This window comes from Mobula hypostoma, chromosome 9 (genome assembly GCF_963921235.1).
Source record: "Mobula hypostoma chromosome 9, sMobHyp1.1, whole genome shotgun sequence".
In the NCBI taxonomy this organism is placed as follows: Eukaryota; Metazoa; Chordata; class Chondrichthyes; order Myliobatiformes; family Myliobatidae; genus Mobula; species Mobula hypostoma.
The window spans coordinates 38,727,352-38,741,948 of record NC_086105.1 but is presented as its reverse complement, the minus strand read 5'-3'; the positions used below and the strand labels follow the sequence as shown (position 1 = coordinate 38,741,948).

The window sequence follows — 14,597 nt, the reverse complement described above, 5'->3', positions numbered from 1 at the left end:
TCATTTTTTTTGTGTTGCTCAAAATTTCCAACATCCACTGAATCTCTTGTGCTTGTAAACATTCATCTGTTGTCTTCCTCTGCTTTGTTTCAATCAGACAGAATCAGAATGTTCTGTGCCCAGTGATTGGCTTCAATAATCATAGGCATCAGCTGAAGTTAAATTGTGTCTAAGTTTTATTTTCTAAAGACTGGTTCTTGTTTGAATTAATATTGGCTATATTCACATGCTTTCATAATTCCTGAATCCTTTCAGCTCATGAGACATGTTTTTGGCTATTTCACTACATGAAGTTAAAGCTGTTTTTAGATTTTCTTTCAAAAGTGTTATAGAATGATAGGCATAGATTAGAGTTAATCTGTTTCCTCAGTAACCTTTTAAGGCAAATTTCATTTTCTATCATTGTAGTCGTCTTCCTTATTTTATGCTGTTTCATTTATCTCACTGCTGGCTTCTGTTTATTTTGGTAAACCCCTTGTGTTTGTCCAGATATGCAAAGAATACTTACTTATAGAATGCCTGACAGTAATGTGCACTTTCATTCAGTGTACGGCAGCAAAAAGGGGAAACAGAAGCTTGTTATTGTCCTACTAGCAGTTCCATTTTAAATAGTTGCCACTGTATTGAAGACAGACCCTTAAAAGTAAGTAAGCCAATAATCTGAATGATCAGTTTCAGCAACTTGACTTGAGTTATATTTGTTTGTTACACAGTACTATTTGGGGAGGAAACTCATTTTATAGGTTAGATGTGTTATATTTGCTAGATTTTTTCTGTTTCTTGTGCTTGGCTACTTTCAACATTTTTGTTCAAGCAGTGAGCATGATAGAATTGTGCAGGTTTACTGGGTGTAGATAGGAATATGGAGTTGAAGTTGCCCTGTCAGCCCAGATCTCACTGAATGTGGGAGCAGCATCAAGGGTCCAAACAATTTACTCAAAGTCCTAATTCACAGGTTATATGTATAAAGAAGTCCTCTGGACTTATTCTCATAATGCAGCATAAAGAGGCAATGCAGATTTAAATTTCTTCAATATATATTGAAAGATTTGTAATAACTCTCCATTGTTATTTTGTTGATTGAATCCAGTATTTATTTTACTGTGGATGCTTTGTGGATGAATTTGATTGACTGGGTTGAATGACACTTTAATTTGAACTTTCATAATACTTTAAACTGAAGTTGAAATACTGTATTCTGAAAAAGAGAAGTATGTTTAGTCCCACACTGTGTTCTTTGTTCATTGACTGTTTTTAATTAGTTGAAATATATATGGATTTTGTTTAAAAATTAAGATGTTTTCATAAGTTTACTGTGACTAGTTGCCCTTGCACATCTCACATTGTATCATAGACAGGAATCGGGATTAAACAAAGAGAAAACTGAAATAATTGTTCTTGGGTGCCGAAAAAAGAATGATTAAAAGTCAGTGCTCAATTAGAATCCCTGTTGCTACAGACCACAACCCAAGCCAGAAACCTTGGTGTTGTGATGGACTCGGACTTAAATTTTAACTGCTGCATTAAGACAATTAAAAGTCAGTCTACTATCGTCTTAAAAATATAGTGAGAGTTAAAGGGCTTGTGTATCAGCAAGATCTAGAAAAACTCGTCCATGCATTTATTTTTAGTAGGCTTGACTACTGTAATGGCTTTATCACAGGTCTCTGTAGAAATTCCCTCAGACAACTGCAGCTCATTCAGAATGCTGCTGTCAGAGTCCTCACTAAAACCAAGAAAGAAAAACATATCACTTCAGTTCTCAGATCATTACAGTGGCTTCCCGTCCATCAGAGGAATGACTTTAAAATATTACTACTGTTTTATAAAGCACTGAATGGTCTGGGGCCATAATACATCTCCGATCTTTTGCTGCATTATGAACCTTCTCCGAGCTCTGAGGTCATCTGGAACGGATCCACTTACCATCCCCAGGGTCAAAACTAAATATGGTGAAGCAGCTTGTAGTTACTATGCTTCACATATCTGGAATAACCTTCCAGAGAATTTGAAGTTTGCCCCAACTTTAAGCTCTTTTAATAAGCCTTAAAACTTTTCTTTTCACTGTAGCTTTTAATTTGAATCTCCTGCAGTAACTTCTAGTTATCATATCCATTTTGTGTGACTTTATTCTTTATATTGTCTTCAATTTGAATTTTGATGTTTAAATCTTGTTCTATGTAAAGCACTTTGAACTGCCTTGTGTTTGAAAAGTGCTATAGAAATAAAGTTGCATACTTTCTGGTCATAACATGAATCCCATTGCTCAATATAGCAACCAATATTTTGTCACATCCACAACCGTTTACTTTGAACCTAATTCTATAATGGATAAAATAAAATTCCGTTTCTAAAGTTTGAGTCGTGCAGTGTTTTTGCCTTAAGGACCATTTATGAAGACCCACACTCAATGTTTAAGGAGCAGCTTCATCGTCTCCACTATCAAATTTCTGAGCAGTCAGTGAAATCACATTTAACGAATTATTTGTCTTTTCCACTATTTATTTATTTTTGTAACTTCTAGAAGTTTTTGTCTTGCATTGTACTGCTGCCAGAAAACAATAAATTTCATAGCAAATGTCAGTGTTAATAAACTCTAGTAAATTCTGGTTATACCAGAGGACTTCTGGGTTCCCTGACCCAATGGATTCCTGCTTTTATTTAAGCACCACATGAGCCTCCACCATGCCCATCAATGTAGCTTTTTATTCTTTTCTCTCTAATGCCTATCTAACGTCCTGAGCATATCTATGCAGTTTGTCACAACTGTTCTCTGTGTGAAGAAATTATGCCTGAATTTCCTTTTGAATTTATTAGTGACTCCCTTCTATTTTAGCCAAAAATAACATGTGGTAAACGCTAGAAGTCTCAAATAAAAATAAAAATTATTAGGAATGTTTAGCAGGCCTTTACTGATGTCCACTGTTCTTTCCACAGCATTTAGCTGTGGAGGGATGAAATACCTGCAATTTTAATTGCCTGCCCTGTCCCTACTCTTACCATCAACAACAAGCCTTCTATACTATTAAGATGAAGTTTAAGGTAAGTTTACAGTATACCACATCAGGTTCTGACTGGACACATTTGGGCCCCTTGGCCAAAACAATTTGGCAAGTTAAGAAAATGTGCATTTTCAGGATTTAAACATTTTATTTTCAAAATTCGCCGTACTTTTCTTTTGTAATTTAAGATAATGATTTGTCTTATTCTCTTTACTTGTCCTCATGTGTCCTTTGATAATTAAATTTTGCCCATTACTCTTCCTATTTATAATTTAATCTTTTCTGTCAATATCCTTAAAACCACTTTACATCTAATGTATTCTAGTTGTGGTGATAGGTAATTAACCTGAAAACCAAACCTTTACTTGAAAACATTTTACATCCTCAGAATATTGATAGAAAGTATATAAAATACAGAGTGGCATTAAAAAACTAAGGAGATTTAAAAAAATAGATCTATTATCAATAGATAAACCCTAAACATGCATACCTATATCTTTGTGTTGTCACAGATCCAATGTTTGATCCTAGCTCCAATATTCTCTGATTTTGTTTGTATTCCATTTATTGCCTCAAATTCTAGCTTTATGGGAGCATCATTTCCATGTCTATGTCATTAAAACCTTGGAATATTGATTTTCAACCTGTCCCCAGAAGGCATAACATCATAATCTGTGCTAATCATAGTAAAATCTTTTCTGAGCCATCCCAAATGCCTCTATTTAAATCATTTTTCCTGTAAAGTCAAAGCTTAAAGCTCAATACCAGTAAAATGTAGGAGAAAAGATCAAGATGTCATGAAATTCAAATTGAATAAAGTCACGTTCCTTTTATACATTTGTAGGGGCAGTTTTAGTTTTTCATCTGTCATCATGCAACATCTCACATCACTGAAGAGTTTGGTGTCCATTGATGTTGTCATAATTGTCCAGTAGATGACACTGTGTTATGGAAGATTACACCTGTACTTGAGCAAACTATTTCAAATGTTATACTAAAAAAAACTAGAAAATACAAGAAATACAGGATGACTGTTAATATTGGAAAAGAGAATTTCAAGTTAGATCTGTAATCTCAAATGGATGGCAGTTAAAACCCAGGTGACTGCACCGGAAATACCCTTTAAGATTTTGTCACAGATCCACCTTTTGATCCCAGAAAGTGGTTTTAATGTACAACTTCTAAATTTTTGGTCTCTGCTGTGTTGTTGTTGTTGGGCCAGTTAGAGGCTAAGTGCAAAATCTTTGTGTTCATTATGACTTTGAGTTGATTAATAATTGCTCTGTCAATAAATCTCTCTACTTTCATATAATTGTGTATCTCTGATTGTGAGGCTTACATGTTTCCTGAAGTTTTGTGACCAGAAATGGACATAGTACTCTATTTGTGATCACAATGAACAAAATTGTTTTCCTTTGATACTCTGTGACTCTTTGAAATCACAGGACCTCAAATGCTTTAAATAGCTATTCTAAACAAGCATCATGATGATATAGTACAATCCTAACTAGTTTGTCCATGACAGACTGAATCCCAGTATAGACTGGAGGCTGTGCTGTCGCATTGACCCTCTTGTCAGTCTTCGCTGCTCTACTGTACTGTGCTTTCTACTGGAGTGGAGTTGATTTACAAGACAAATATTATTCTTTATCCTGATTCCATTTAAGCATCAAGCTCTTTCCAGTTTGAGTGTCAAGTTATAGTAAGGAGTTGATGCTTTTATATGTGATTTTCAGGCGACTGTCGATTCTCCTAAAACATAGGAAAGAGTGGGACTTACACTTGACATCTGAAAAACAGGAATCCTCAAGCAACTTGCTGTTTTACACTGCCATTGACAATCAAGGAGCAAAGCAAGACTCTGGAAATCAGTAATTTCCATTCTCAGTGAATGTAGATAGCAAGACAAAATTCACCACCATTGCTATTGTGTCGGCAAAGTCCTTGGCATATTATAATGGAGAGAAGTGCTATCAATTCTGTCTGCACTATATCTTGTGTATCTTTTTTCAGAGAAGGAAACAATTGATGCTAGCACAGATTTAGGCTGCCTGAGGGGAAAAAGAAAATTAGGGCTGCAAACCTGAACTGTCATTAATAAATTCTTTGTGCACAAAGTTCTCTCCCACCTTCCTACCAGGGATAGGGTTCCTCTTGTCTTCACCTACCACCCCACCAGCCTCTGCATCTAGCACATTATTCTCTGCAACTTTCACCATCTCCAATGGGATCCCACCACCTAGCACATTTTTCCCTTCCTTCCACTTTCTGCTTACCGCAGGGATCGCTCCCTACACAAATCTCTTGTCCATTTGTCCCTCCCCATTGAACTCCCTCCTGGCAGTTATCCTTGCAAGCGGAACAAGTGCTACATCTCCTCCCTCACTACCATTCAGGGCTCCAAACAATCCTACCAGGTGAGGCGACACTTCACCTGTGAGCCGATTGGGGTCATATGCTGCATCCGGTGTTCCTAGCGTGGCCTCCTGTATATTGGTGAGTCCTGACGTAGGTTGGGAGACCGCTTTGCTGAGCGCTTATGCTCTGCCCACCAGAAAAAGGGGATCACCCAGTGGCCAGCCATTTTAATTCCACTTCTCATTCCCATTCTGATATGTCAATCCATGGTCTGTCGTGATGAGGCCACACTCAGGCTGGACTCCTTGTATTCTGTCTGGGTAGCCTCTAACCTGATGGCATGAGCACTGATTTCTCGAACTTCCAGTAACGCCCTGCACCCTCTTCGCCATTCCCTATCCACTTTTCCCCCTCTTGTCTTGTCTCCTTGCCTGCCCATCTGATGCTCCTCCCCCTTTTTTTTTACTTCCATGACCTTCTGTCCTCTCTATCAGACTCCCTTCTCCAGCCCTGTATCTCTTTCAGCTATCACCCTTCCAGCTCTTTACTTCATCCCTCCCCTCCTGGTTTCACTTATCACTTTGTGTTTCTCCCTTTCCTCCCTCCACCTTTTAACTCTGAAGGGTCTCAGCCTGATACGTCGACTAGACTCTTTTCCATAGATGCTGCCTGGCCTGCTGAGTTCCTCCAGCATTCTGTGTGTGTTGCTATCATATGTAATCATGAGAGAGTGTTTTTGAGGGCAGTAGAATAAGGTTTATATGAAAGAAATCCAGGGAAAATTTAATGCATTCACTAAAAGATAATTATGTAAATTATATAATTTCTTATTGATAGAAGGAAATAATATTTATCAAGTTCCCATGTTTTTAAATTTGTTATTTTGCTTACAAATAATTTGTATGTTTATTCTGTGTTATTACAATTAGAAGATCGAGTTTTGGTTCACTGACGTGCTTTGAAATTTGTTTTGTGGCAGCAGTACAGTGCAAGATGTAAAAATTACTATAGGTTACAAAAATAAATAGTGTAAAAGGTGAATAACAAGGTAGTGCTCATTGACCATTCAGATATCTGATAGTGGGTGGGAAGAAGCTGTTCATCAGGCTTCTGTATCTCCTTCCTGATGGTAGCTTCGCAAGGAGGGCATGTCTGGATGGTGATGGTTTTGAATGATAGATGCCACCCTCTGGAGGCATCGCCTCTTGAAGATATCATCAGTGGCAGGGAGGCTTGTATCCGTGATGGAACTCCCTGAGCCTATGAAACCCCGTTGGTTTCCTAGGCTGTGTAAGTCTAGGGAATACACACTCCGGTCCCGCCAAAACCGTGAGATTGAGATGGCACTCCCATCCCAAACCCTGGTTTGTGTGGATGCTGTGTAATTTGCTACCCTGTTACAGCTCAGTGCCAAGAAATAACAGGCAGCACACTGCATACGATTAAAGGAATTATACTCATGAATCTTAACGAAAGGGTTTGAAAAGAAAAAAATAAAAGGGCCCATTATAATTAACAGTCTAAAGTCCACAAGTTGGAGCTCAACTTTTCCCAAAAATCATATTCACTGATCCTCTGTTGATCTCGGCACCTGGCTCCATCAAATCACGGTCCCCCACCGGGTCAAATCCTCCTTGTTCTCTCCAGCGTCTTCCCTCTTCATCTCCTGCTGAACAAAGGACCCAGCTCACATTACAAAGTATCCGTTACCTCTCGCCCAAACACTTGCTTTTACAGAAAGATCATTATGTTAGCAATGAAATCTTTCCCAGGCTGTTGCAGCTATAACACTGTAGCCTCTTTCAGTCCTGTGCAGGGGAGCTTGCGTGATACAACTATATAGCTATATATAGCTATAGAATTGCAAGAATTTTTGACAGCATACCGAATTTTCCGAAGTTCCTAATGAAGTGGAGCCATTGGTAGATTTTGAGGGGGTTTCCACGGTAGTGCAGATAGTTCTGCTATTAAGTAATCCTAAGAAACCTTGCGTTATAAAACGTATTATCATAGAACAGGCTGTAGTTGTCTTTAAAGCACAGATTTAAGCAGGCTTTCTTGATTACAATCGCACTATAATCAATGTTGCCCAGGTAAGACAAATAGTGTTCCTTAATCCATCAATCGCATTATAGCCAATTTGAATTATGGAAACTTGTGTTACAATAGAGCTGCCGGTACATTTAATTCAAAAGCTTGTAATCAGATACAAAGCTGAGTTAATTGTATGATTGAATTATTGAATCCTCCTTCATGAAGACTTCTTGGCACTTAAGCTATTGTTGCATGTTGTTTAAAGTTAGTGATACCCCCCCATCATGAAAAATAAATAAATAAATAATAAGACATTTTCATTAGGCAAAGATCAGATTTTTTGCAATACAGAGGTGAAAGCTAACAAAAATTCTTCATTTTTATTTTGGGTGTAGTCAGCATCACAATAATGACCTATAAATAGAATCTGCCATTACTGTATTACAGCTTGTTTGGTAGCTCCCATGTGAAATCCATGTTGCTTATGCCTTTTATTGCTCTGTTTGCCAAAAAAAATTGATCACAATGCATTGGTAGATATCAATTCAGTATGTTGAACGGAAGCACACATTGTACTAAATGTATGACATATACAGGTGTCCCCCGCTTTTCGAATATTCGCTTTATGAAACCTCACTGTTATGAAAGACCTACATTAGTTACCTGTTTTCGCTAACAGAAGGTGTTTTCACTGTTATGAAAAAAGGCAGCGCGCGAAGAAAAGCAACGCGCGAGAAAAAAAGCACGTGCCCCAAGCAGCTGCTCTCCCCGGATTCGGAACTGCATTCTAGCCAGCATTGCTTAAGCATGTGCCTGTGAGCATCCGTTTGCAAGATGAGTTCTAAGGTATCGGAAAAGCCTGAAAGAGCTCGTAAAGGTGTTACACTTAGCGTAAAACTAGACATAATTAAGAGTCTCAGTCGTGGTGAATGAAGTAAGGATAAAGTGAGTTTGGCTTGTGGAAGTTGACGAAGATGATGTTGAAGAGGTTTTGGCATCCCGTGACCAAGAACTCATAGATGAAGAACTTATGCAATTGGAAGAGGAAAGGATAATGATCGCCGTAGCGAACCGACCGAAAGTGAAATCGTCCAGGAATTGAACGTGAAGCAACTGCGTGAGATTTTCGCTGCAGTGATAAAGTACGACTTTAATTTTGAAAGGGTACGTCGGCTTAGGGGAAATTTGCAGGATGGTTTGAGTGCTTACAAAGAACTGTATGATCTAAAAATGCGCAAGGCTAAGCAGTCAAGCAAGCCTTCCACATCAGCCACAGCAGACGACGAGCCTCGACCTTCGACATCGAGGCAGGCAGACATAGAAGATGACCTGCCTGCCCTGATGGAAACAGATGACACCTCAGTGTCCCACCATCCCAACCCCTGGGCAGCGGACAGATACCGATCCGCGAAGAATGCAGCAGTAGCCAGGAGGCACCCAGCATATCTTTAAGAAAAAAAACCGAAATAAACAAGCTAATTAATTAGGTGCCGCCTGGCACGTAAATGTCGGCCCAGATCAGAGGCGTTTGCGGATTGCATGCTGGAAAATGGAATCTCGGTGTTGCATTTGGTGATGTATATGTACTTTGATAATAGATTTACTTTGAACTGTGCTGTAAACAAAGATGTTTTAGTATTCTAGCATGAGATGGAATAGGTATTTCTCCCAATCCTTACCACATACCTAGAAAAAAAGCCACTTCACATCTCTGCCAGTGAACATACTCTTGATGTGTTATATGAATTAAAAATAATAATTCCTCAATTCCTCCTTGTGTCTATACCATACAAAAGCTGCATTCAAAATATGGTTTGATCATTCCTGAGCACATGTCAATAAAAATGTTGCCTACTTCCCACAGCTGGATGTTAATTTTGTTGGTAGTTAAAGTAACTTCAAAGTAAATTAAAATTTATTCTCAAAATACATATAGGTCATCTTATACTACCCTGAGATTTATTTTCTTGTGGGCATTCACAAGTACGAAGAAGCACAATAGAATCAATGAAAAATTTCAAGTTCAAGTTTATTGTCATCTGACTGTACATATATCCAACCAAATGAAACAATGTTCCACCAGACCACAGTGCACCCACAAAATGTACATCACCCATAACACTTAAACCAAAATATTACCATAAATAAGTTAATAGATTATAGTTCAAAATGCATATAGCGTGCAGCACAGGCAAATAGCTCGCTGTCCTAGTGACGAGATCGCGATGGTGACAGAGTATTCATTAGTCTCATAGCCTGAGAAATGAAGCTGTTACTCAGTCTGGCAGACTTAGACGTGATGCTTCTGCACCTCCTTCCTGATGGTAGTGGGTCAAAGAGATTGTGGGATGGGTGGTAGGGATCCTCAACAATGCTTCAGATCCTTTATCTGCAATGCTGCTTGTAAATGTCACAAATGGGGGGGTGCGGGTGGGATGGAGGGAGACCTAGTGATCTTCTTGGTGGTTTTTACTATCAAAAACTACACACAAAGGCCAATGTGCAAAAGCAGACAAGCTATGCAAATACAATAAATAATAGTGAGAATGTGAGTTGTAGCGTCAACGAGTGGATATTCACAAGGCTGTGGGACTGGACGGTGTCCCAGGGTGGGTATTCAGGACGTGCGCAGCACAACTGGCAAATGTGTTTACAGGCATTTCTAATCTCTCCCTCTCCCAGTGTAGGGTGCCCTCCTGCTTCAAAACATTCACCATTGTCCTTGTACCTAAAAAGACCAAGTTAACATGTCTGAACGACTGGCATCTTGTCACACTCACCTCAATAATAAGCAAATGCTTTGAGAGGCTGGTCAAGGACTACATCTGCAGCTTGCCACCACCCACACTGGACCCCCTACAATTCGCCTACCAACACAACCGATCGACAGATGATGCAATAATCACAACCGTCCTTACACATCTGAAGGATGCTTATGTGAGAACGCTGTTCTTGGACTACAGTTCAGCATTCAACACCATAATTTCCTCCAGGCTCAACAAGAAGCTCAGAGAATTTAGCCCTCACCATGCCTTATGCGGCTGGATCCTGGACTTCCTGTCAGATCGACGGCAGGTGGTAAGAGTGGGCTCCGTCACCTTTGCCTCTCAGACCCTTAACACAGGTGCCCTTCAGGGCTGTGTCCTAAGCCCCCTCCTTTACTCTCTGTATACCCATGATTGTGTCGCCACCCATAGCTCCAATCTGCTAATTAAATTTGCTGATGACACTACATTGATTGACCTAATCTCAAATAATAATGAGGCAGCCTATAGAGAAGAAGTCATCATCCTGACACAGTGGTGTCAAGAAAACAACCTCTCCCTCAATGTCGCAAAACAAAGAAGCTGGTTATGGACTACAGGAGGAATGGAGACAGGCTAACCCGTATTGACATCAATGGATCTGGGGTTGAGAGGGTGAACAGCTTGGCATGCACATCAACAAGGATCGTACTGGTCTATTCATACTGGTTGTGTGGTGAAAAAAAGCACAACGATGCCTCTATCACCTCAGATGGTTGAAGAAATTTGGTTTGGGCCCCTAAATCCTAAGAACCTTCTACAGAGGAAGAAATATAAGCATCCTGACTGGCTGCATCACTGCTTAGAATGGGAACTGTACTTCCATCATTTGCAGGACTCCGCAGAGTGGTGTGGAGAGCCCAGCACATCTGTAGTTGTGAACCTCCCACTATTCAGGACATTTACAAAAACGTATGTAAAAAGGGCCCGAAGGATCATTGGGAACCGAAGTCACCCCAACCACAAACTGTTCCAACTGCTACCATCTGGGAAACGGTACTTCAGCATAAAAGCCAGGACCAACAGGCTCCGGGACAGCTTCTTCCACCAGGCCATCAGACTGATTAATTCACACTGATACAATTGTATTTCTATGTTATATTGACTGTCCTGTTGTACATACTATTTATTACAACTTACTATAAATTGCACATTGCACATTTGGATGGAGACATAACATAAAGATTTTTACTCCTCATGTATGTGAAGGATGTAAGTAATAAAGTCAATTCAATTCAATTGAAACTGAGTTTGTAGGCTGTGGAATCAGTTCAGTTTGAGGTGAGTGAAGTTAATCCACATTGGTTCAGGACCCTGATGGTTGAAGGATAATAGTTTTTCCTGAACCTAGTGGTGTGGGACTCAAGGCTGCTGTACCAGCATCTCAATGGCATCAGTGAGAAGAGACCATGGCCTGGATGGTGGGTGTACTTGATAATGAATGCTGCTTTCTTGTGGCGCCACTTCTTGTAGATGTGCTCATTGTTGTGGAGGGCTTTTCCTGTGATGTCCTGGGCTGTATCAACTACTATTTATAGGCTTTTCTATTCATGTGTATTGGTGTTTCCGTACCAGGCAGTGATGCAAACAGTCAGTGTACTATCTACTGTACACCTATAGAAGTTTATCAAAGTTTTTGACGACATACTGAATCTGTGCAAACTTCTAAGAAAGTAGAGGCTCTGCCATGCCTTACTTGTAATGGCAGTTTTGTGCTAGTCCCAGGACAGATCCTGTAAAATAATAATGCCCTAGGAATTTAAAGTCAGAGACCCTCTCCACTTTCAATCCCCTAATGACCACTTGTTCATGGACCTCCAGTCTCCTCTTCCTGTAGTCAATGATCAGCTGTTTGGTTCTGTAGACATTGAGTGAGCGGTTGTTATTGTGGCACCATTAAACCAGATTTTCAATCTCCTTGTATGCTGATTCGTCATCACCTTTGATTTGGCCAACAACTGGTGTTGTCTGCGAACTTGAATATGGCATTGGAGCTGTATGTAGCCTCACAGCCATAAATATAAAGTGAGTAGAGCAGTGGGCTAAACACACAGCCTTGTGGTGCACCTGTGCTGATGGTGATTGTGGAGGAGATGTTGCCAATCTGAACTGACTGGGGTCAACAGGTGAGGAAATTGACAATCTGGTTGTAGGAGGTATTGAGGCCAAGGTTTGGAGCTTATTGACTAGTTCTGAGGGAAGGATAGTGTTGAATGTAGAGCTGTTAAGGAAGAGCATCCTGAGATATGCAGCTTCACCGTCCAGATGTTCCAGGTTTGAGTGAAGTGCCAAAGAAATGGCAGCTGCTGTTGACCTGTTGCAATAGTAGGCAAATTGGAAGGGATTCAAGTCACTCCTCAGGCAGAAGTTGATATGTTTCACAATCAACCTCTCAAAGCACTGCATCACAGTGGATGTAAGTGATAACTGGACGATCCTCTCGTGTACTGTGTTAATTTTAAATGTTGAATGTATAAATGTTTCACAACCCTTTACAGACATAATTTAAAATGAACATCTGTGATGTACATGAATTTTAAAGGATTGCTGAAGCATTTCATCCTCCATGGTGGATAGTGGATCAGTGTGTAACATATGATTCATTACACAGTATTTTACTTGCTTCAATCTTGAGCTTTTAGGAGATGGAAAAATTTTGCATGAGGTTTCAACTCAGTTGTAATTTGAAAACAAACCATATTGTGTTAAACCATGAGATTGCAGGTACTCTTTAGGTACTCTCTCCCTTCTACCATCAATCTCTCTTCCTGTCTGCCCTTGCACAAAAAGTGGCACATTATAAACATACTCTTGATTTCCTGTTTTCTATTTTGATTGAGGGAAATGGGTTGTTGACTTTCAATATTGTTCTGACCTGTTGAGCGACTCAGAAGAAAGGAAAATGGCTTAAGCTGAAAATCAGCTTGTTTTATGCATGCCATCAAATCCCGCCCCCCCCCGTTGTCCATTTACTTTATTTCTTGTTACCTTAATTTATTTATTAAGCTACAGTGCGGAGTATGCCCTCCCAACTCTTAAAACCCAGCAACCCTTAATTTAACCCTAGCTAAATCATGGGGCAATTTATAATGACCAATTAACCTACTGAGCAATATGTCTTTGGACTGTGGGAGGAAACCGGAGTACCTGGAGGAAACCCATGTGGTCACAGGGAGAACACACGAACTCCTTGCATACAGTGGCGAGAAGATCTTGCTCTTGTTAGGGCAGTTTTCTACTATACTGTTGTGGAATGTTTGCCAGTTCAGGACTCCTGGCACGCACTTTGTGTGGTGTCATTCGTCACTTTCTTTCAACATCAGAAGCATGAGCAAGACCAAAAATAAAAGGGGTGAAAAATTCTTCTTTTGACACTGTAGCCTGAAGTACATCCCCAAAAATGGTGTTAAGATGTTCCTGACTTGAATTCCTGTAAAACTAAATTTATGTACAACTGGCTGCCAGTCGTTTTCCCCCTGTCTCCACTTGATACCAATTCATTTTCTGCTTTTACTGCTGCTGACCCTTGCACTGTCAGGGAGATTATGTTGTTGCAGACTTTGTGGCGTGCCATTTTCTGCACACTGTAATTGAGAATGTTGAACGCTCAGTATCTTGGGATATATCACTGTTGAGTATCTTACTTTTGGACTTGCATGAGTTCCAACTCTTCTTCAGTGCTATTTACCGTTTAAAAAGAAGTGACCTACTCTATTGCTGAAGTTGTATAATACGGATTAAAAAAATATAATTTTCCTGTTTTACCTTCTAAACTATGATTCCATTGCTCTGTTTTTCACTGGGTGACACAGTAACGAAGTGGTTAGCTTAACACTTTACAGCTGTAGTGACCAGAGTTCAATTCCCACCATTAACTGTAAGAAGTTTGTACATTATCCCTTTGACTCTGTGGATTTCTTCCAGGTGCTCTGGTTTCCTCCCACATTAAATACATATAGGTTAGAGATAGTGATATGTGGGCATGCTATTTTGGTGCAGGAATTATGGTGACATTTGCAGGTTGCCCAGCATATCATCGGGCTGTGCTGATGTGAATGATGCATTTTGTTGTATGTTTTGATTATTTCAATATACACGTGACAAATAAAGCTAACTTTTCTCTTCTTTCAATGCAGTGAAGTTGTGGTTCACCCAAGTATTTGCCATATTTTAAAAGTTCTCCCAGTTGGACTATTTTCCTGGGAGGACAGCTACCTTGTTCTTTGCCTTTTAAGGATGTTACTGTTCCGTTGCCCAGGAGTGTACGGACAGTGCTGAGATGATTCATCCTCTACTTATTGTTCCCTGGGAGTGAGCTTCCAAATTACAGTACTTGCATTGGGATTCAAGAGAACTGTTGCCATTTGTAATTAGTTGTATAACAAGGTTACCTAGTAAC

The 14,597-nt window shown here is 39.7% G+C and overlaps 1 protein-coding gene across 2 annotated transcripts in view; it reads left to right on the top strand.

Moving 5' to 3' along the window:
* The window catches only part of parvb (parvin, beta), a 68,726-nt gene that overhangs the window by 13,298 nt on the left and 40,831 nt on the right, over window positions 1-14,597 (top strand). Inside the window, exon 1 of one of the 2 annotated variants that reach the window (XM_063058112.1) lies at window positions 530-643. The exons of the other annotated variant lie outside the window; for it this stretch is intronic. Within the exon in view, the coding sequence (XP_062914182.1) occupies window position 643 (1 nt within the window). The 5' untranslated portion in view covers window positions 530-642. Of the gene's footprint in view, window positions 1-529; window positions 644-14,597 lie in introns of those variants that run through there. 2 annotated transcript variants of the gene reach the window in all.